At 36.6% G+C, this 23,668-nt stretch overlaps 1 protein-coding gene across 1 annotated transcript; it reads right to left on the reverse strand.

Moving 5' to 3' along the window:
* Nucleotides 1–8,553: 8,553 nt before the first annotated feature.
* On the reverse strand, nucleotides 8,554–9,501 carry LOC139310248 (olfactory receptor 2D2-like). The gene has a single exon (XM_070934408.1). It carries the CDS (start codon nucleotides 9,499–9,501, stop codon nucleotides 8,554–8,556), a length of 948 nt encoding a protein of 315 aa, XP_070790509.1.
* Nucleotides 9,502–23,668: the final 14,167 nt, after the last annotated feature.

Raw genomic sequence — 23,668 nt, forward strand, 5'->3', positions numbered from 1 at the left:
GATCCTTTGAGCAGGTAATTATTATCTGGCAAGCAAATCTCACCAACTGGGTTTTATACTTTTGGCTGCAGGCAAAGGTGAAATAAACAAAGGAAATAATTATGAAGTGTTTAATAGCTCAATCTTCTTCATGCCTTTCTTGGCCTTAGATTAAGAGTTCTGTAATTTTTGCTGTGAGTGACAGTTAAAGCAACCTGTATTATTTGGATAGGAGGACAAAATCATTAAATCATCAAACTTTACCAAAAATGTCCAAGGTCTTCTTACCATAAGATAAAACCGCTTAGGATTTAAGCTTCTCTTCCTGAGCCAGGTTGCAGGACTGCCCTTTCCATTACCAGTGTACAGTGCAGAGAAAATAGTGATTTGACTATAAAGGAAGGCGGGGGGGGGGGGGAACCTGTGCCCAGATTACTTCTCCAGGGGTTTGGGAGAAGAGGTGAAGACAATAAAGGAGAATATTTGTAACTCAAGGTTAAAATAAGGAGTCCTTAGCGCTCTCTGATCTTGGTTGTTTTCTTGCAAATGTTTCATTACCCAAACTAGGTAACATCATGTGTTCTAGCTTCAGAAAAGAACCTCTAATGGATTTCAGAATTCAGTAAAGAAAAGTTCATGGTTCAAAGCTCACCAAAGCTCGGGGTAAAAGGACTCTATTGTATTTTATTCTTACTGCTATATGCCTCAGATGCCACGCCCTTTTTGCAGTTCCACAGCCTGGATCAACAAATGAGGCACAGAATGTCAAAGAAACCATTGATCTGTGAGATATAGTAAAAGAGTTTTATATATTACTCTTAAAATCCTATTTCTGATGTACTGAAATGCATTAAAAATTCATACAAAGCAAGTTGTATAATCAGTGTTCTAACATCTAGATGTCGTCCCAAATGTAGTTTAGAGGAAATATTGTATGTTCCCAGATTTATGAGACAAGTGTAGCAAACTGGCAAACAGATATAATCTGAATTATTGCTTTAAATGGGTTTTACTTTCAAATAAGTATGTATAGGATTAACTAGACTGAGCTTCTGGAAATGTTGGTGAATTTATCATGCCAGATGACACTGATATGGAAAAGAAGACATCACTGCGAGTTCTGCTTCAAAAAAATCATATCTGTCTGTTTTCAAGGCACAGTGTAAACTCTATAATAAATGTTGGAGGGGGGGGATTGTACTTGATTTGCAAAATCTTCCCCCAGCATGTTTAGCTGGATCTCTGAAATAATTGGAGGTCCATATTAACCTAAACTGAATTTGGCACTTAACTTCAAATGTTCAAATTACGATGGGTGTGCTTGAGGACTGAACTTTTTTCATGTCATCTTTTTACTGTATCGTCTTTTTACAAGTGTAAAAACCTTTCTTCACTAGTGATGTTTGGTGGAATTTGATTCTTGCTGTGCAATAAAAAGAGCTGCACAATGCCTTGTCCCAATTCTCTGGGCTCTTTTTGTGGTTTGAAATCGGTAGATGTTTTACGGTATGGAAACATTACCCTAAGAATACATAAATCATGGCTGGGATATGGGGTTAGATTGAGGTTGGCAAACTATTCTATGATGTCAGTGTGAGAAAAGATTTCAAGTCTGTGTTCAGATATCACGCTCCTGCATCTCCAAACTGGATATCCCCTACATGTATTTTATCTTTTTGTTTATCAAATAAAGTCCATGAAAGTGGAGAGGAAAGGAGGGAGGGAGGGAGGGAGGGAGGGAGGGAGGGAAGGAAGGAAGGAAGGAAGGAAGGAAGGAAGGAAGGAAGGAAGGAAGGAAGGAAGGAAGGAAGGAAGGAAGGAAGGATGATTACTAGCTGGATAAATGTCTTGTTTGGTAGCAGTATGTATTTTTTCACAAGAAGCAAATAAATTCTATTTCTTAATAGGTCTGGAATAGCTTTGTAGACAATGTGGGGGAGAGAGTGATCAGAATGATGTTCTGAAAGGTAATGCCCTCCAGATGTATTGCTAGAGGGAATTTGTAATCTCATAATACCAAAAGGACAGCAAGTTAGAGGTGGCTAGGGCAAATTAGCCCTTTTCTAGTACCCCTCCCCCATTTTCAGTTATTTTCCCTTTTCTATTTTTGATAAAATTTCATATTGCAGTAATTTTTGCAATTGGGGAATAATGTTAGCAATCTGCTTCTGTGTATAATACAAATCCTGCAATTAATTCTTGGTTTGCCACGGATGTAGAAACTACGCAGCGCAGCATGTTCTATTCTGAAATCTTTTCAAACCTCGCTACAGGATGGCTTGATGTCCCACTGTGCTTAAGAAGTGTGCTAAACTTCAGTTATCTTTCATTATTGGAGAACTGGGGAAATTCCTATAGATTCGATTCAGTTTTCAGAATTCTTTGTGGGCGCACGTAAGATGAGAGAAAGTGACTTTGCCTTAAATTATTGTCTTTTCATCAGAAATGTCCCATTTCTTGATAGAAACAACTGCAGTGATAATCAGGAGGAATAATAAATCAGAATGGCTATCCTCATCTCTTAGAAGGTTGCATATTTATATTCTACCTCATCCATTAAGGACAAAATGTACGTCAGATGTTTGTTCAATCTGTTTTTTTCCCCCAGTTCTTTTTTCTTTCTAGCTTTAGTTTATATTAGCAGTAATGTTAATGACCATTTTGCATGAGAAAACATCATAAACATTTTGTTGTCCCCTCCAACATCCCTTCTGCTAGAAGCTGATACTCCGGAGCAAACCTCTTCACCTACTCAAATTAGAGTCCTGCCTACCATAGAAATGGCAAAACTACTTCCGAGAGCTTGTTCCTGTACCAGTGGAGCAATATTAGGAAACCTGAGACACATACACTTTTTACTTTGTCTTGTTTCCTGTCAGATCATAATCATTTTGGCCATTTGCACATTTTGTTGATTTCTGACTACTGCAGCATATCACTGGAAAAAGAAATGCAATCCTTATTTTGCAATAATTTTACTCATATCTTTATATGACACTTTAGAAAGATAGATGCAATGGCTATACACTAAAGATGTTTATAGTTTCATGTTCATACAGAAAAAACACAAAGGATAATAGAAAATAAAATGATGGATAAGTGGATAATTAGTTCAACAAACATAGGTTGCATTAGCTACAACAAGGTATATGATTAATCTGAAAGAAAAAGAACTAATAAAGTCTAAGTCATATATGACAACAAATAAACCAAAGGACCAGACAATTTTTTTTTTTAAAAAAAGAATAACATGATGGATTATATTTCTCACCCATATTAAATCAATTGCTGAATCCAGAAAAGGATTAAATTTCCTAGTCCCTTTTTCAGTGTTCTCATGATCTGAAAGAGAGATAGAGAGGGAAAAGATCTGGGTGACATGTTGTTGATACCAACCCTAAGATTCTAAGAACCATTTCCAGCAGGTCTGTGTAGATAAAAATACAGGTAGTCTTCGACTTACAACCACATTTGAGCCCAGAATTTATGTTGTTAACATAAACATTTGTTAAGTGAGTTTTGCCCCATTTTACAACCTTTCTTGCCACAGTTGTTAAGTGAATCACTGCAGCTGATAAGTTAGTAACCCAGTTGTTAAGTGAATCTGGTTTCCCCTTGATTTTGCTTGTCAGAAGGTCACAAACCTTGGGAAGATCACAGCAACGGTCATAAATATGAACCAGTTGCCAAGCATCTGAATTTTGATCATGTGGATGCTGCAAAGGTCATAACTGTGAAAAATGGTCATAAGTCACTTTTTTCAGTGCTGGTGTAACCTTGAATGGCCACTAAATGAACTGTTGTAAGTTGAGGACTACCTGTATGAGGGATGAAATAATGTGCTGAAAAAACCCTAGTATAAAGGCAGAAGCATCCAGTGAAAATAATTGACGGGAAGGTAGCTTCTTTTTCTTTTCATCAACACTGGATACCAAACTCTAATTAAATAAATGGCATACTCAATCACTGAGCCTTTCCTAAAAATTTTCCCCAAAACATTGCAAGCATACTTATTAAATGCAATTAACTTCTGGATTTCTAACCAACCCATTCAGACAGAACACATTCCAGAACAGAACAAAATGTTCTGCTAGACCAGTCCAATATAACTCATCTGGTTCAGCATCAGTTTTGTCATGGTGATCAAGCCGGAAGCCAGAATATCAGCCCACTAGTACCTTTTGCCTTATACACCTTAGCAAGTGGTGTTGAGAAGTATATTATCTTTTACAGTATGTGAAAAGTGACACATAGCCATCATGACTAATAATCACGGTTCTCCGTGCATGTCATTTTCTGTTGAAATGAAGGGGAAAAATTGCATCTGTCCTGAATGTCCCATCCTTCCATTCAGAAGATGGATGCATGCCTTTCCTATGATGGCTGAGAGTACGCCTGCATAGATCCTGTGGGAATGAAAACTCAGATACAATACTGGAAGCAGCTTTAATCACATAATGGCTTTATAATCATCTAAGAAGCTGAATGTGTGCTCACACATCACGTACACATGTGGCCATTGAATCTTGTTTTCAAACAAGATTCCTTTCCTTTCTTGACTGTGGATGAAAAGAGCAGCAGCTGTTTAACTATCCTGCCTAATAATGTTTATCAATCCATCAACTGGGGGAAGATAGCACTACTAGGGAAGGAAAAGCAACAGCCGTTTTCCTGGTGCCTGTTCATTGTGACGGCTATGCAGTTTTCAACATAGGCAAAGAGGATCAGCCTGGAAAAATGACGATAGAAAAAGAAAAAGCAGTTGAGAGAGAAAGAACTTACTGAGAAAGGTGTTCTGCTAAAAGGATTGTTCATAGATTTACAACCCCAAGCACTTTCCCCTTCCCTGGATTCTCCCATCCATTTGCACAATTTCCCTGGCCAAGAAAGTTTGCCTCACCGGAAGGTTATTGACTTCTATCAAAATCACTAAGAAAAAATATTGTTTACTTAAAACCACTGCAGAGAATAACTGAGAATGACACAGACATCAGAATAACATACTTGGGGAGACATCTAAAGGTGCCCCAATGTACTGCAATATCTATCTATCTATCTATCTATCTATCTATCTATCTATCTATCTATCTATCTATCTATCTATCCATCCATCCATCCATCCAGTGGTGGGATTCAAAATTTTTTACTACCAGTTCTGTGGGTGTGGCTTGGTGGGCGTGGCAGGGAAGGGTACTGTAAAATCTCCATTCCTTCCCCACTCCAGGGGAAGGTTACTGCAAAATCTCCATTTCTTCCCGATCAACTGGGACTCAGGAGGCAGAGAATAGATGGGGATGGGGCCAGTCAGAGGTGGTATTTACTGGTTCTCCAAACTACTCAAAATTTCCACAACCGGTTCTCCAGAACTGGTCAGAATCTGCTGAAATACATCTATCTATCTATCTATCTATCTATCTATCTATCTATCTATCTATCATCTATCTATCTATCTATCTATCTATCTATCTATCTATCTATCTATCTATCTATCTATCATCTAGCTAGCTAGCTAGCTAGCTAGCTATCTCTATCTACACATTATCTATCTATATTCTAGCACCTTATCCATCCATTTATCTATCAAAATATTGTCAGGCAGACAGTCACTTAAAAGGGATATCATACATTAATTTCCAGTTAGAAAGGATACTCCAATCTGACTATAAGTAGCATGCAAGCCTGGGGATCTATGTATGAAAAAGAATTAGCAGACCAGAAAATACCTGTATGTTATGAGAATAGTGCTGGGTTCTGGCTCCTATTTTTCATCCCCCTGTCTTCCACTCCATCAAAGCTGTATTTTCATATTTTTAGTATAAGCTTGACTCCAGAGCTACCAATTCTATGAGGCCCTTATAGCTTATGCCAAGGTACCATTAGTTGTCTTTGCATAGGACGCTGCATAAGAGGGTTGTTGCCTATGCATTTCAATAGAAAGAACGAAACTTAAAAGTTCTTAATTTTGTATGTCTCTACAAGGATTACTTTCACTTACTAAATGCAAAGTAGGGCAATACTGAAGCTTCCTGCGACTGGCAGTAGTCTGGATATGATGAATTGCTATATTCTGGAGAATGATTTTCATATACCTCTAGCTGTGCCAATGTTTTCAAACTCGATTTCCTCAAACAGAGGACTTTCAGAATGTACATGTTCACAAGAAGAAGGGAGGCACTACATTAAACTCCATGTTTCTTTACACTTACTTTAAGGGGAACTAATCTTGTATAATTTAACTCTCCCCTGTATCTGAATGAAAGGATTTAATTATAATCAATATATTAAACTTCTTTATAATATGATTTCACAAACACAAAAGAAATATTTGTTTCACTTGAGTTCAGCGTGAACAATGCTGAAGATTTCAGCGTGAAATGCACAATATTAAGAAAATTGGAATTCATTTTGTTGAGGCAGCTCTTTTTTAAAATGTTCTGGCTCTCAGCATTCGGAACATGTCACTATGGCTTTGCAGACCCTACATTGGCTGCTCATTGGTTTCCAGGTACATTTAAGATGCTGGTTTTGACCTATGCAGCCCTCCATTCCACCCAGTCTGACCAATTTGAACAATGACAGAGAAAACAGTACAAATTCCACACTTCCAGGAAGTTCACAGGACTGAAGCAAAAAGATATCAAAATAACAGAGTTGGAAGGGACCTTGGAGGTCTTCTAATCCAACCTCTGCTCAAGCAGGAAACCCTATACCATTTCAGACAAATCCTCTCTCTAATTAAAAAATCTCCAATGTTGGAGCACCCACAACTTCTGGAAACAAGTTGTTCCACTGATTAATTGTTCTTGCTGTCTGGAAATTTCTCCTTAGTTTCAGGTTGGTTCTCTCCTTGATAAATTTCCATTCCTGCCTTCAGGTGCTTTGGAGACTAGATTGATCCTCTCTTCTTTGTGTGTGTGTTGATGTCAATGCAATATTAGAAAAATTCTCAAACTAGTCCCTTTTTTGTTGAACTTTCAAAAACGTCTGAAGACAGTTTTTCAGAGAAACTTCTTTGAATTATGCCTGATTATGCCATCTGCATTTTTTTAGTAATTACCTTTATTATTCTTTCGGTTGGCATGGTTTATTTATTCTTTATTATTCTTTCATTTGGCATGGTTTAATGGCAAGTTATGATACTTTTGACTAATTTTGAACTTTATTGTGGATGTTCCAAGTTGTTTTACTATAAACTATATAAGCTACCAAAAGTCTTTTTGTTTGCAGGGGAATGGAAAAGTGCTTAATAAATAGATAAATAAAGAAATAAATTACTCTGGGTGAGCTGCAGAGCTGTTCTGATCTGGAAAAGCTTATGGTCAACTCACTGTGTAATCAAACATTTTGCTGTGCCAAAAACGCAATTCACAGCTTTTCCTGACCATCATGTAATTATTTTTTCCTGAACTTGGTGTTGACATACAGAAACTAATCAAGAAACAAATCTGTTATGTAGAAATTAAAGCTTGGAAAGTTTTTCATAACAAACAATTAAAAAGGAAGGGAAACATCACCGTGCGAATTCATGAATTGCAAACTGCTATGGACAACTATGGAAAAACCCCACTGCCAAAACTCCATTGAAAATACGGCTTATGTTTACTTGCATTTGTTGTATATATGTACAATGATAATAAAGTTTATTATTATTATTATGCAAAAAAGGGGCTTTAGAAACAAGCCACGTATTTTAAATATGTTTCTTTTTAAACATATTTAAATATTAAATAAACTATTAAATATTAATAAATAACTATTAAATAAACATATGGACCATTACAGGTTCTAAATACAAGGAATTAAAACTCTTTTACACATTTTTTGGTGGGTTATAAGACAATAGCAGAAAACATGTATAAAAATGGATTACCATAAATGCTATTAAAATAACCCACAGTATGCTATTCTTTATTATTCTACCTATAGGAAGCTCAACAATAAGTTAAAGCTGAGTTGGAATATATGTGCCTATGCTGTGTTATTTCTCTAGTCTAGGACATAGATTTTCAGCTAATTGTAACTTGCTCAAAGCACATTCTCACTCTCCTCAGTTACACAAAGTGTAACATAAATTGGCCAAAAGGTCCTTTAGACACTAAATGTGATGGCTTGTGTTATGTATATACAGTAGGTATTATTGAAACAGGACAAATTCACAAAGGCCATGAGGAAGGATTGAATAAGAAGAAAATATCATTTTTGGCCAAGGGGAAACCCATCTTGAATGTTCTCTTGAAAAGGAAAATTTAGATATCGAAATCTCATCTGCTTCCGCTGGTGCCCTTTTCTCAGAGATTTACTAATTTTGCAGATAACTTTTCTGGGAAAAAAGAAAATCTAGTCTTTCTTTCCAGTAAATACAGTACTAATAAACTGACTAGTAAGCCTCTTAGAGATCCAAAATTGCTTGGTCTGGATTTCTAAATATATATAAAAGGCTAAAGAGGAATCTTTACAAGAACTTTCAAAGATCCTTTCCTTTACCAATCAAACTTTCTGTTTTCCTGGCTCAGTACAGATATGATGCTTACTCTGAGCCTCCGTTTTTGAATAGAACTGAAGACAGGCCCAGAGTCAGGTCTTTGGAGAGGTGGTTTTCTTGCTTAATAATTTCCTCAGAGCACCCTTCACCTCCTTGTTTCTAAGGCTGTAGATGAGGGGATTCATCATGGGGGTGACCACGGTGTAGAACACAGACACAGCCTTATCCTGGCCTGTGGCAGAACTGACCGAGGTGGGCCTCATGTAGGCAAAGAGTGCTGTGCCGTAGAAAAGACTCACAACCAGGAGGTGCGAGCCACAGGTCGAGATGGCACGGCGTTGGCCGTCAGCTGAGTGAATGCGCAAGATGGCAATCCCAATACGGGCATAAGAGGCAGCGATGAGGATGAAAGGCAGCAGCAGAAGAATGGAGCCAAAGACAAACACAACTATCTCTGCCTCTGAGCAGTCAGCAGATGCCAGCTTGATCACAGCCGGTACCTCACAGAAGAACTGATTGATGCGATTTTTGGTACAGTATGGCAGGCGCAGAGCAAAAGCGTTGACAATGAGGGAATTGAGGAACCCACTCAACCAAGCAGCTCCTGCAGTCCAACGACAGAAGTGCCAGTTCATGATGGTGGTATAGTGTAAAGGATGGCAAATTGCCACGTAGCGGTCATAGGCCATGAGACCCAACAAAACACATTCTGCCATACCAAACACCAGGAAAATATACATCTGGAAGGCACACCGGACAAAGGATATAGCTTTATGCCTGGAGAGAAGATGTGCCAACATCTGTGGGATTGTAACTGAGGAATAGCAAAGGTCCAGCAGGGACAAATGGAGGAGAAAGAAATACATTGGTGTGTGTAAACGATGTTCAATCCCAATTAATATCACCATTGTGCAGTTGCCGAGTAGGGTAACTAAGTATATGACCAAAAAGAGAACAAAAAGCATAGTTTCGGTCATAGTCCCCTCTGCCAGGCCCAGTAGGACAAACTCAGCCACGGAGCTCTGATTGCACCACTCCATCACGTGTGCCAGCCAGGCAAACCCTGCAAGAAGAAGAGTTAGAGCAAAGTCATATCCCTCCCCTCATTATTCAGTCATTTTGAACATTGATACATTGCTTAGGTCACCTATTATAAAGTGTTTTGTCCAGGGATGACTCTAGAATGAGTGTCAAGCATCTTCTAACAAATAGATGCCTCCCACACATAGGAACTTTAAAAAAATCATAGTAACTTTAAGAAAGGCGGACTTCAACTCTCAGAATTCCTTAGCTAGCTTTGCTAAAAATTCTGGGAATTGCAGTCCATCTGGCTGAAAGTTGCCTAGGTTGGGAAGCGCTGCCTTAAATATAATTTTATTTTTTTCTCAGTACAGTTGCATAGAATGGTAGCTGCCTGGTATCTCTCTGAAATAAGTCACAACTCCCTGGCTTACAGAAAGAAAAATAGACAGACCTTTCCCTGCCAAAACAGGTTCATCCTCACCATGATATTTTGTTTATACTAAACATTCAAGATCTGGCATAACAATGGTGTAATGTAGAGGAAATTCTACCTCTTGCCTTCCAGATGTAATTTTGTCCACAAGCCAGCTTTTCCCTATCAGTCTAGCTATGCATCATCTTTGCACAATCACTTTGTAACCAGAAACATTGGCTGGGCAATTGCTTGCTGATGTTGATTTCTCTCACAATCCAAGCAACAAGATAGTTTATTTAAGGAAACAGCTGCAGACAAACAATTTCTTCCTCCTTCCTCCCCACCTTTTTTGCACAAAAACCACATAAGCAGAGAGACATCTAAAGGTGCTTCAGTGTATTGCAACAAGAAATGTTTTTGCTTTATAATATAAGCCCAGTCACTTAATTGCTTACTCATGCCTGAAGTTAATTTATCTATTTTATCTATTACCTTCTACTTCTAAACAAGCACTCTTTGTGTATTTGGTGAGATATATGTAAAATACCGGTAGAACCATTTCTAAATCCAAATAAGGATCTGATCTCCATGTATTAGCAAAATAAACAATGTGGGCTCTCTTGATTTGCAGGAGATCTTTTTCAAATTGCCTCTTTACATATTCTGCTTTTTGCTTCTCACATGTCTTGTACTCTCTGCATGAATACAGAAAATGGAGAGGCATCCTAGCGATTATTTTGTGAATTGCAATAGCAAAGGATGAGCTACTTTCCCTTGAAATAACATGCACAATGGGAAAGTTTGTTACATCCTGAGAACAGCCAACTGTGGGAGAGGGAAGCCATTTTGTTTAATGGCTTAGAATAAATTCAGTCAGAAAGAGAGATATTTTTCTCTCCTTCCTAGAGATTTCCATGGCTTTTTTCCTGAAGATCTACACTACAGAAAGCCAATCTGATGTGTATCCGATTGTGTATTACAATGTGTATTATATTTGCACATCTCCAATACCACCTCAACCTCTCTCCCCTCCCCTCCACATGTCTGATTATGCTGACTGGAACTAATAGAAAATAGAAAATGCAGTCAAAACATCCAGACATTTATCTGTACTGCTCAATTCTAGAAATGAGGCAATGACAGCTAGAGTATAGGAAATGATAAAATCCTTTCTAGAACAGACCAAAGATCTGCCTAGGTGTCCAAATCAGAAGGCTCCATTAGAAGTCTTAGTAAAGTCCAAGCATGGAACAAATACCATTTCAGACAGATAGTTGTTCTTCTGAAAAAATTCCATGTTGGAGCCCCCACGACTTCTAGAGGCAAGTCATTCTACTAATTAATTGTTCTGTCAAGAAATTTCTGCTTAGTTCTAAATTAATATAAGAAGAGCTACTGTGGTATGATGTTAAAGTGCTGGAGGCAGACATAGGTTCTCAGGACAAGACTCAGATTCTAGAAATAGAATAACAGGGTTGGAAGGGACCTTGGAAGTCTTCTAGTCCAACTCCCTGCTTAAGCAGGAAACCCTACACCACTTCAGACAAATGGTTATCCAATCTCTTCTTAAAAACTTCCAATGTCGGAGCATTCACAACTTCTGGAGGCAAGTTGTTCCACTGATTAATTGTTGTAACTGTCAGGAAATTTCTCCTTAGTTCTAGGTTGCTTCTCCCCTTGATTAGTTTCCACCCATTGCTTCTTGTCCTACCTTGGAGAATAGCTTGACTCCCGCTTCTTTGTGGCAGCCCATGAAATATTGGAACACTTCTATCATGTCTCCCCTAGTCCTTCTAGTCTTCCTTTATACATTGAAGCCATCTAAGTGCCTTATCCCTCTCGCTCATCCTGAGGGAATAAAAAATGTTATCTTCATTGGATCAGCCTGAAAGATTATGGTCTCTACTTTAAAGCAACCATCCCTATCTTCTAGAGGATAGGACATCAAGTCTAATCATCCCAAGAAAACTTGGCCATGCTGGCGGGGAAGGGGAAGCCTGTTAGGAAAATGTAATATATTAGAATGCATGGTATGCAGTTATTCTTTTATTTATCTTGAACATCCTGTTCATGGATATCATAAGGAATTTTCAAAGTCTACCATGTAGAAGAAGACAAAACTGGCTTCTAGCTATTTTCTCCATATTGAGAACAAAATTACTCCCTATCTTATCACCTAAAGAATAATAGTAATAATAATAATAGTATCACTATTTTCACTCAATTGCTTTGCTTTCAGTGTCTTTTCTCCCACTTTCTGCCATATCCTTTTTGAAGTGGGTGATCAGAAAAAGCACAGGTTATCAAAATGCAGCTCCAATTAGTTTGATATAAAAATCTAATGTTCAAATGTATTTTAGGATTCTTTATTGTTAATTTCTAGAATTGTATATTTCATTATAACCATATGCACCATAATTCCTAGAGTTCTGTCCTGGATAGGGAAAACGGATAAACTCATTGCTTTGTGAATAGAATTACTTTTCTTTCTTTTCATTGCACTTCCTCTCCACAATTGCTAATAGAGAAGGAGGAACTTTATTAATATAGGTTTTTGACTCATTGTGTTTCTTCCTTTACAGATAATAGTTCAACAGGAGCTACTATGGAATACCGTGTAACTTTTAATGATAAACCAGGAGAAAAATGAATTGGACTTAAGATAATTACATCTGGTTAATATGATTACTCCTACCTGTACATATAAAATATTTTCCTCCTGCTGACACTTAAAATATACAGATTGATGAGAATTTTTGAAAGGATTTTAGGGTTTATCAGAAATCTTAAGATCTGCACCTTTGCTTTATGAATAATAAAATCAAATTGCTTTATTCTTGGTAAAACCTGTTTAAATCAACACTGTGTGTGCTATGCAAAGAAAAACTTTTCTGAGAAAAATTATGCTACAAATCTATAGGATTTTAAATTTTTTAATCTACAGAGTCACTGATAATTGGAGATATTTCAAAATAAAATGTTTGGGAATGTCAATTCACATCAAGATATACAATCCTATTACAGTGAAAGGAATCCATCATTTCATGATACTCAAGAATCTAATAAATAATACCTATTGTCTAAGATTTCTAAAATTATCTGAGATTACTCAAATAATCCAATGGTCAAACAATGCCTAAAGAAAATAAATATACAAAATATAGTGATCCCAAGTATGAATTTACTTGCATTATTTTGGTTTTCCAGGTATACCGGCTTCATGAGATCCAGAGATGGAAAGATTTCAATGCCAAAAGTATTTGATCTTTTAAGTATCAGACAAAAATGGGGTGATCAGTTAGCATAAAGTCCCATGATGTCAGACACAGCCCATTATAAAATGAAAGTGTTAATAGGGAGTCCCAAAGTGCACATATACCTTTGTCACAAGCTGAAGGACCAAAGCATCTCCTGGGGACTATAGGAACAAAGAAGCATGAACTTTGTTCTGCCTTTGACTCATATCCACAGCTAATAATGATGACAAACTATTTTGAACTCTATAGGGGTTTGTTGAATTAGCTTGTGGATTTTGAAAGTCTAATGTAAATCACTTATCAGAAACATGGTCAAGAGGCTATTTTTCTGAGTCATTTCCATGTTTTTGAGGTACATTGTTATTATCCATAAAATTACAAATAGGCAGCCATTTATATCAAGGTCCTCTTGGGATCTTTTCACAGGAGTTCTTGAAATGGGCACTTTCATACTATAATGTTTTGCCTAATCTTGTCGATAGATCAAATCTTGATTTGTTTCAACAGATACCTTCCTTAGAAAGATTTTAAATTGACACCTAGGGAAGAAATGGCAAACTGGAAATGGATCTATTAAAGAGGAGCCTACAGCTATGATGGAATGAAGAGCCAGACATCTCTTTGTAATTCTACTCTGAGTAAGAAGAGAGCTTGAGATAACCTGTAAGTGCTCCATACAGTTCTCTATTCAAGGAGGCCTCAAGATAGCAGTCTCTGTCAAGGAGATGAAGGAATAGCCATCTTTTTGTTCAAACCATGATTGGCACTTTCAAAAGGACACTAGGTTTGCATACTTCCTATTGTAATTGTTTTTGGAAATTGCTTTTTACTTGCGTATCAGATAGTAGTAACTTTTTTATCAACAAGTTTTACAGCACTTGGTGAGTTTCCTTCAATCCTTAGAAAGTAAATTTTAAGTACAAAAATTATTTTAAAAAATCTTTTGGAATAAGCAACTAAATGGTGATTAGAACTCTGATTTTGGAAAGTTACAAATGGACTAAGGATCAAAGTGGATTTGAATTAATATTTTGGAATTAATTATAAAAATGCTTTCCTAGAAAAAAATGTTTTTGTTTTGAATTCTCTTTAAATAAATGATAGGATGAGACTTGAAGGTTGGAACTAGAAGGTACCTGAAGGAAGTAAAGATTATAATTAAATGAGAAGAACATTTAATTTGACTTAGTAATACAGAATTTAGCAAAATGTTTTAAAATTGGGCACATTGAAAGATATTTGTGAAGAATGGATCCAGAAGTGAACTATAAAAGTATCTGTCATTACAGATATTGTGTTTAAAAGATGTTATGAAAGAAGAATAAATATTATCAGGCAAGGATGACACTGATCTGAAAATGGATTTAGAAATGAGAGCCTGCAAAAACGATATGCAAAAAGATGCTATATTGGACATACAAATGAAATTGGCTGATATCTTGATATCGTGATAAAAAGATCATATGAACAATAACCAAAAGAATGACTTGAATAACTTTTCTATAGTGGACTTACAAAAGGGACTTATTAATACTTTCAAGAATTTTGTGAGAAGAGACAAAGGCAAACGAAAAGAGATCAAGTTTTAGAATATTACTTGAAAAGACTAAAGACCAAGATTGTTAAAAGGAAGAAATATAAAGTTGTCTTATTTGATCAAGGTTTGGTAATCCTTAATGGATATTTGCTGACATCGAGACTAAAAGGCAACATTTTAAGGATTTGTTTATAGATAAGAGATAAGTTATGGAAAGAAGATATCATTAGTTTTATTTTACGAGGTGATATGTTATTAAACATGTTTGTGATGAAGGCAACAATCTTTTATTTATATACTTCATTTCTTTTTCTTTACTATAATCTTATATAGTCATTCTTCTCTATTTTTCTTTCTATTTCTCATTGTCTATTTTTTTCTTTTTTTAGTTTTCATCTTTTTAAATACTATTAAATAAGTAAATTAAATAAAAATACTATTAAAAGTACTGTTAGCCTAGTATTGTTAGTCATAACCACTATTATAGTGCTATTTCCACCAATTCCAGATACCTTCAGCATACTTTTTCTACCTCTGATGCAGGGGTGAAATGCTCCTGGTTCGGACTGGATCGCCCAACCCGATAGCAATGGAGGTGGGTGGATTGGAGAACCGGTAGCAAAGATCCCTGACCCCCCCCCATGCCCAGCTGAGCCGTGCAATCATCAGAGGCTTTTTTCTTTATTTTTAAAAGCATTTTTCTACAACCTCTTCAGCCGAAAAAATGATTTTAAAAGTAAAAAAAAAAAGCCTCTGATGATCGTGCAGCTCAGCTGGGATCGTCAGAGGCTTTTAAAAGCATTTTTTCTACAACCTCTTCGGCTGAAGAGGTTTTAGAAAAAATGCTTTTAAAAGCCTCTGACGATCCCAGCTGAGTCGCCTGATTGGCACAGGTTTTTAAAAGCATTTTTTAAACAAAAAAAAAATGGTTTTAAAAGTACAAAAAAAAAGTTGGCCATACCCACCGAGTCACATTACCCCCCCCCACCAAGCCATGCCCACAGAACCAGTAGTAATAAATTTTACATTTCACCACTGCTCTGATGTCCCAACTTATCTAAGCCTTACATAAAAGCACCCAAAACAAACCAAAAGCCTATAGAATAGCAAAATGAGAATAGGTGCCTACTAGAATTCCTGTTCAACAATGAGTATCGGATTTACTCTTAAAGAATCCTGCAAAAGTGTCTATGGGGATTCTCAGAATAGAAGACTCAGTCTATGGGACTTCCAGCAAAGGAGAAAGTTTCACCTCTCCAAACAACCTTCTCCACTGATAAAGTTGTAATAAAATATCAAGTTCAAATAAGACAGCATTTCCTACTTGGTATCTTCCAGTTACGTTGAAACATTTCCCAGAATTCTCAAGCAGGGCAATATCAGCTTCATTTCTCAGCTGATCTGAATTTGAACAAGGTTTTGTTTTTTTTTAAAAAAGGGGGGGTTAATACAAACCAATGAGCCACTGGTTTGCCATCGATGGATTCAAACCACAGAATCCAATTCTGGAATAGTAGAAAAGTTATTGTTGCATTTCACGTGAATAGTAGTTTACTCATATTTAGTGACCCTTGAACTAAATTAGTGACACTTGAATAGGTTTATTCTATTGTGACTAATAAGTAGACAATCGATATTTCAGGGTGCCATTTTTTCTAACTCTACCTCTTTTAGACCCATCTACATTTTGAATTGGGATACTGAATGTCCTTCTCCTTTGCATTGATGAAGTGTTCCAGATGTTATTTCTGTGAAAAAAGCCCATATAACCAGTTGTGGGTTTGTAAGCTGCATCTTTTGTGTTCAATACTATGGAATGATTAGAATAGAAATTCTGCCTTCTCTTCTATTAGGTCTCATTCAGTTTGATGAAAGAAAAGTTACTTTAGAAATTATCTAACATCAGGAGAAAATTAAACTTTCACAGATGATGGTACTGTGCTCATTCAGTCAGTTGGTCACCAAGAAATGTGTGGGAATGTTTTCTCTTTCCTTGTGCAAATTTCTTTCCAGGACATTACAGTTTTCTTTTTCATCAATTCCAAATAAAAAAGCTTGAGAAAAAAAACTCCCATTGGGATTTTTCTATAATACTGCTGTGACAGATGGATTTTGATTTTGAAAAGATTTTTTCCTTCCCAAACAGAAATTGGTTGAAGTCATCTACTTGATTTCTTTTTCCACAAATTTGACAGAAATCTTCAAAATGTCATTTGCACCTAAAAGATGTGAGAGGTAACTCTGCCACTGCAGTTTGGTAAAATGTCCATCATTTAACTTGCACAAGAGCTACAGTTTGTGAGCTGCTTTTCCTTTCCAAAATGTCTACAAGTTTAATTAAACTTCTGGAATAAACCAGTTGGCAGGAGACACCACCTTATCGGCAGGCTGACTGCTTGCTTTCCCAGTAAATTATTAGCTTTATTGCAGAACTGTAGTTGGAAATCAAATGGGATTAATGTCTGCAGTAATTGCTTTTTGGCCTTTTATAATTCTAAGAGGAACTACTTCAATGGTTTTTTTCCCCTCTACTCTTTTCCTTTTCTTTTTTCCCCTTTGCATTGCAATAAATGAATGGACTACTGCATGCAAGCTATTTATAATATAAAGCAAGCAATAAGGAAATGAATACATGGATTTAAATCGATTTGTGTCATAGTCTTGATTTTACAAGATAAAATTTTATAAAAATGGGTTGCATTTCAGAAACAAAAAAAAATAGGGTTTGTGCAATTTTGATAATCTCCATATGCACTGACAGATGCTGAATAAATAATTTCCTATGGGGTTGAGTGAATGTGTAATATATTGCTAACTGTCCTGCTCACTGACCTCTGAGTATATTTTTGAAAAGAAAAATAAATCTGTGTGGCATGTACAGTATGATGGCCCTTCTGTGTGACTTTAATTTGTTATCTTTTTTGCTAGGGTATTTTAGCTATTCTATTTCTTCCTCTCTCTCTCTCTCTCTCTCTCTCTCTCTCTCTCTCTCTCTCTCTCTCTGTGTGTGTGTGTGTGTGTGTGTGTGTGTGAGAGAGAGAGAGAGAGAGAGAGAGACAGACAGACAGACAGACAGACAGACACAGAGACAGACTGCAAGTGGACTTTGCAGAACTCTTTTACTGGAGCTGGACCAGGATTGAGAGTGGAAGATCTAAGAAATCTCTTGATAAAAAGGTTGAGATCAGGCGTGAAATCCAGCAGGTTCTGACAGATTCTGGAGAACCGGTAGTGGAAATTTTGAGCAGTTCGGAGAACCAGCAAATACCACCTCTGGCTGGTCCCACAGTGGAGTGAGAATTGAGATTTTGCAGTATCCTTCCCCTGGAGTGGGGAGGGAATGGAGATTTTGCAATATCCTTCCCCTGCCACGCCCACCAAGCCACACCCACCAAGCCACACCACGCCTACCAAGCTACGCCCACAGAACTGGTAGTAAAAAAATTTGGATTTCACCACTGGTTGAGATTATTCCAAATTTTAGACAGCTGTCTTAATCTATTCTATCAAATTGCTTAACTTTATTGCCAGGCTCCCTCTCTATATAGTGCATCCTACAAGAAGACTGTGGTAGGTTTTTATGAAAGGGAGGATATTTTATGCTTATTTTCACATAGAGAATTATAATTGTGTTGCTTAATTTTTAACCCTGTGTTGTGTGAACCCAGGAAATCAAGTTAATTTAGTAAAGTTTGATTCAGTTAATGATTTTACTCTGGGTTTTGCCCAAAAAACCTGTTGCAATATTTTCAGGATCAGACTCAATAATATTAGTAAGAGTTAAAGGTTTAAATATACTTCCTTTTATTTACAATAGGCATTCTATATTCACTGAATATTCACAGATAGAAGCGAAGAAAAGGGTGTTGGTAGCTCCTTATATATACAATGGGTGGAGCTATGAGTGGGAGTGGTAAATTATGAATACATTAAGAAGTGAAGAATAAGTTAACCCCTGATACCCCATTCATATACTATTTACACATTAGAGAATAAGGCATTTACATCTGACAAATCCCCCTCTAAATGCCGATTCGTTATACAACACCAATTACACTCAGATTCAGGACAATACAAGACATACAATTTAGAAGTCAAATATTTGTGCTGCTTAGAAGGTAAAGGCTTTGTCAATATGTCAGCTAATTGTTCTGAAGTATCACAATGCACTGCTTTAATAAATCCATCCTGAGATAATTGTCTCACATGTTTAAATTTTATATCTATATGCCTGGACCTTTGTCCAATGGCATCAGATCTAGATATTTCAATGGCTGCTTTATTGTCTTCATGCATAACAAAAGGCAAAGCAGGTTTTTTCCAAACATCTGAAATTAAATCATTAAACCATACAAGGTTATTTGCAGCTTTGGATAAACAAACATATTCCGCTTCTGTCGTTGAAGTGGCCACTAGTTCTTGTTTACCGGTGTACCAGTAAACTGGACAGTCATTTAAGAGAAAAATATAACCAGATGTACTTTTTCTGCATGAGGTGTCTCCAGCCCAGTCCGCATCTGCGTAACATGCAAGCTTTGGTTCTTTATTATCATTGGGTTCTAATATTAAACAAAAGTCTAGTGTACTTTTCAGATATCTTAAAATTCTTTTAACAGCTTCCCAGTGATACATTGTTGGTTTGCTGACATGTCTGGATAATAAATTGAGTGGTAAGGCGATATCTGGTCTAGTCCAATTAGATATATAAAGAAGTGAACCTATGATTGATCTATAAAATGTGTTATCCTTGAATTCAGGGGAAGATTCATCAGTATTTCTAAGAAAATCAGTTTGCATAGGAGTATCACAAGGTTTGGCATTGTTTAAATTGCATTTATTTAAAAGTTCTATGATCTTATCTCTCTGAGTAAGTTTGAATCCTCTTCTAGTTTTATTAATTTGGACACCAAGATATTTGTTCACTTTACCTAGAGATTTCAACGAGAAATGTTCATTTAGCTTATTTACAAAAATTTCTCTTCTCTCTTTGTGTTTTCCTATATATAATATGTCATCTACATAAATCAATACAAATTCAATGTAATCATCACCCTTTTTGACAAAGAAACAGTTATCAGCAGTGGTAGCATTGAAGTCCATTGTTTTAAGTACTTTTACTAAACAATCATACCATCGTTTACCAGATTGTTTTAACCCGTATAAACTCTTGTTCAACAGCCAAATTTCATTTTTGTTTGTGTATTGACTGTGAGGTGCTCTTACGTATATTTCCTTATCTAGTTTTGCGTGTAGATACGCAGTCTGTATGTCATATTGAAATACATCAAGATTGAGTGCTGATGCTACCACTAGAGCTGTTTTGACACTCTCTGTTCTTACTGTGGGGGAATACGTGTCAGTATAGTCCTCCGGATATTTTTGTGCATAACCTTGTGCAACTAATCTAGCTTTGTATAGAGTATTGCCTCCTTCTAAGTTCTTAATTTTATATATCCACCTGGTACCAATAATTGTTTTATCTTTAGGTGCAATTGCAGGTGTAAATACATTTAATCCTTGTAAACTTTCCATCTCTTTCTTCATAGCTAATTCCCATTTTTCTTTTTCTTCACGAGGGAGTTTTAACACTTCCTCATATGTGTTAGGTGTTATTGGCTCACCATCCATATGCATTATGTAATCCTTATATTTATTTGGCATTTGATTTCTGTTGTTCCTAATGGTTCTTTCAGGTTTACTATTGTTGTCATGCAAATATCTTGCTTCCTTTTTTGTTAGTGCGTCTGTCTTTATTTTGTGTTGGCTATTTGTCCAAGTTTTGGTTTTGTTTTTATATTTGTTGATATTTTGTTTTTCTATGGTCCCTTTCTCATGAGATTCTGTATCTTTGTATTTATTTGGAAATATTTCATTAAGATGTAATTTAGACCAGTTGGCCTGTTCATGGAACACAGCTGTTCTGGATACTATAAATTTGTTATTGTTATCAATGAATCTGTACCCTTTAGTGCCAGTCTCATATCCCATAAATCTGAGTCTTCTGGATACGTTTTCTCCCTTTCTTCTCAACTGCTTAGGTATGTGTACGTCTGCAGTGACTCCAAATATGTGCATGTGTGCTAATTTTGGTTTCCTATTATACATTACTTCATATGGTGTCTTATTTACAATACTGGACCAGGTTCTATTTTGTGTGTAATTTGAATAATGTAAGGCTTCTGACCAGAATTGTTTGCTTAAGCCAGCATCTTCCAATGTGCATCTAATCATGGTTTGTAATGTGGAATTCTTCCTTTCTACAATTCCGTTCTGGAACGCGGAAAATGGACTAGACGTGTAATGTAGCATCCCTCTATCTTTTAACCATTGGGAGAATTCTTTAGACATGAATTCACATCCCCTATCTGTCATAATTTGTTTTATTCTGATATTGTGTTGTGTTTCTATGCGTTTGTAAAATTCCTTAAATTTTTGAAAGGTTTCATCTTTGTGTTTTAATGTATAAACAAACCCATAGCGGCTATAATCGTCTACTATTGTCAGGAAGTAACGTTTCCTATAAGTGATTGATGGAGTTAATGGGCCAACTAAGTCCATGTGTACTAAATCAAAAATTTTGTTAGTTGACCTAGTAGATTTTCTTGGCCTGGGACTAGTTTTTAGTTTTGTAGATTTACATACTGAGCATTCCAAATAGTTTTCACAATTTTTTATTTTGACACCTTCTGCGTGTTCAGTCATTTTTTGTACTACAGGAAAACTGGCATGTCCCAACTTCCTATGTAAGATGTGAGCACACTCATCATGAATTGGCTTACCTATTTTTGGTTTTTTTTCATTGTGTGTATCTACGTGGTCATGAGATATTTTACATTCATCATTGTCACTGTTACTAATATTTTCATCATCTGCTTCAATACAATCTTCCATATTTGAATCAATGTTATGTAACCATTTTTCCTTTGTTATCAGATAAGGTAGGCCTCCTTTAATCATCACAGTGCCTATATTTATTTTATTTTTCTCCAAAGTCGCTTTTCCCTTTGAAAAAACTATATTAATGTCAGAGTCTCTACTTAGTTTTATGGCACTTAGTATGTTATGAGGTATTTCAGGTATTAACAATACCCCCTCTATTTTTCCTAGACCAGGCAGGGTTACATTCCCTCTACCTAATACTTGAACCTTTTCTTGGTTAGCTACCTTTATTACAAATTTGTCTTCTGTAAATGAAGACAATATATTTTTGTTATTAGTGGTGTGATTAGTTGCTCCAGAATCAATAAGCCAATTATTGTTCTCATTTTGCTGTATTTTAGTGTTGTCTTGTTTATTTAATCCATTCAGTGAACCAGATTTTCTATCCTTTGAATTATCTCTGCCCCCTCTATTCTCTTTGTAATTTGGTGGGCTTCTATATCTATGTCTATCTATGGAAGACTGTCTATAATTGTATTTGTTCCTATATTCTGACCTATGTCTTTCTTTTGAAATTTTGGGACAATCTCTTCTATTGTGTTCCCTGGATCCACAATTGTGACATTTAAATGTTTCATTATATTTTTCTTGGAAAGCTACTTTCCTATAAGGTTTGTGTTCTGTGTGATTGCTAGAACGATTTCTTCTTGAATTGTCTTCCGCTATCAATTTATTGGATAGACTTTCTATGGATAAATATCCTAGATTGATAGTGTCTAAATGTGACATAAAACTGTCCCATGATGGATCAAGTGAGTTGATAATAACACTTTTCATTGTTTGGTCTGAAATCACCTCCCCCCTTAAATGCAGCTCAGCTCTTATTTTGTTCAAAGATATTAAATGCTCACTTATGGAAACCCCTGGTTTTACCCTAGACGAAAAGAAATCCTTAGACATTCTTGTGGTGGTAGCTACACTGTCGCTGTGAAACAAATTAAACATGCATTGAATAATTTCTGAAACAGTCAGATTTGGCTTGATGCTATGATACATTGCAGGAGACACACTAGATATTATTAAGAAAAATGCTCTATGGTGTAAACAATCTATTTTTAAAGTCCAAGGTCTTTTTGGGGGACTAGTGATAAAAAAGAGTAAATTCTCCTTCATAAAGACAACCTGGAGCTGTTGATACCATTCTTGCAAATTAATGCCATCAACCCTTAGCTTTGGGAAGTCACTGGGTAAATTTCCGACATTATTTTGTCCATTACTTACAACCTGAGGTAGTCCGTGGTCTCGCAAGTGTAGAAAATTGCAAAACGGCATGGGGATGCTCGCAACGAGTCTGCATGGTCTTCTTGCCAGTTCATGTCTTCCCGGACCGTCTGCGTAGTTCTGCGCATGCGCGTTGTCCATTTCTTCTTTGGAGTCGTCGTGGAAGGTTCTCTCTATTGCGGCTCGCTCGTTCTGTTCCTCTTCAGATGAGTCGGTCTCTGGTTCGATTTTGGGAGACGACGGCGGCTGCTCTTCTTTTTCTTTTGGGGGCGTTGACACTTGCTTCGGTCTGTGGTGTAGGGCGGTATCAACAAGGCTCTCTGGGTTCGGGCGTCGGCGCTCTCGAAGTCAGGATGGGAGCGGGCAGGTCTTGAGGTGTCGGCTTGCTCGCTCGCTTCTTCGGTGGCTCTTTGGTAATTTTTAGTTTTGGCCCAAATGCAGCAAAAAGCGTTTTCATTGCTGATTTTATTTGGGATTTTGTTGAATCATCTTCACTTTCTGATTCTGATTCTTCTGAGGAGTTTGAAACTTCTTTTTCATTTTCGTTGTCTGATAACGTTTTTCGCGCCAGGAATTTTGAATTGAGCATTTTGATTGGCTCTGCTTCGCTCACTTTGGAGGCCTGTTGAAACCAAGATGGCTGCCATTCAAAATTTTGCGCAGGATCACCGTTTTTCTTCTTCGTAATGACTTTCTCTGCAGTCGTATCACTCACTATTTTTGGGTCTTTAGACTTCTCATTAGTGATGTTTTTCTCTCTCGCTGCTCCGCTGTTCTTCAGCATATCTTGGAGGTTCGCGATGAGGCTTTCATCA

Source organism: Pituophis catenifer, unplaced genomic scaffold (assembly GCF_029215685.1).
Source record: "Pituophis catenifer annectens isolate HBS135680 unplaced genomic scaffold, rPitCat1.0.hap2 SCAF_2, whole genome shotgun sequence".
NCBI classification, from domain to species: domain Eukaryota; kingdom Metazoa; phylum Chordata; class Lepidosauria; order Squamata; family Colubridae; genus Pituophis; species Pituophis catenifer.

What these genes read in the sequence shown, in the direction of transcription:
- LOC139310248 (XM_070934408.1), bottom strand. Translation starts at nt 9,501, where the DNA reads ATGGAGTGGTGCAATCAGAGCTCCGTGGCTGAGTTTGTCCTACTGGGC.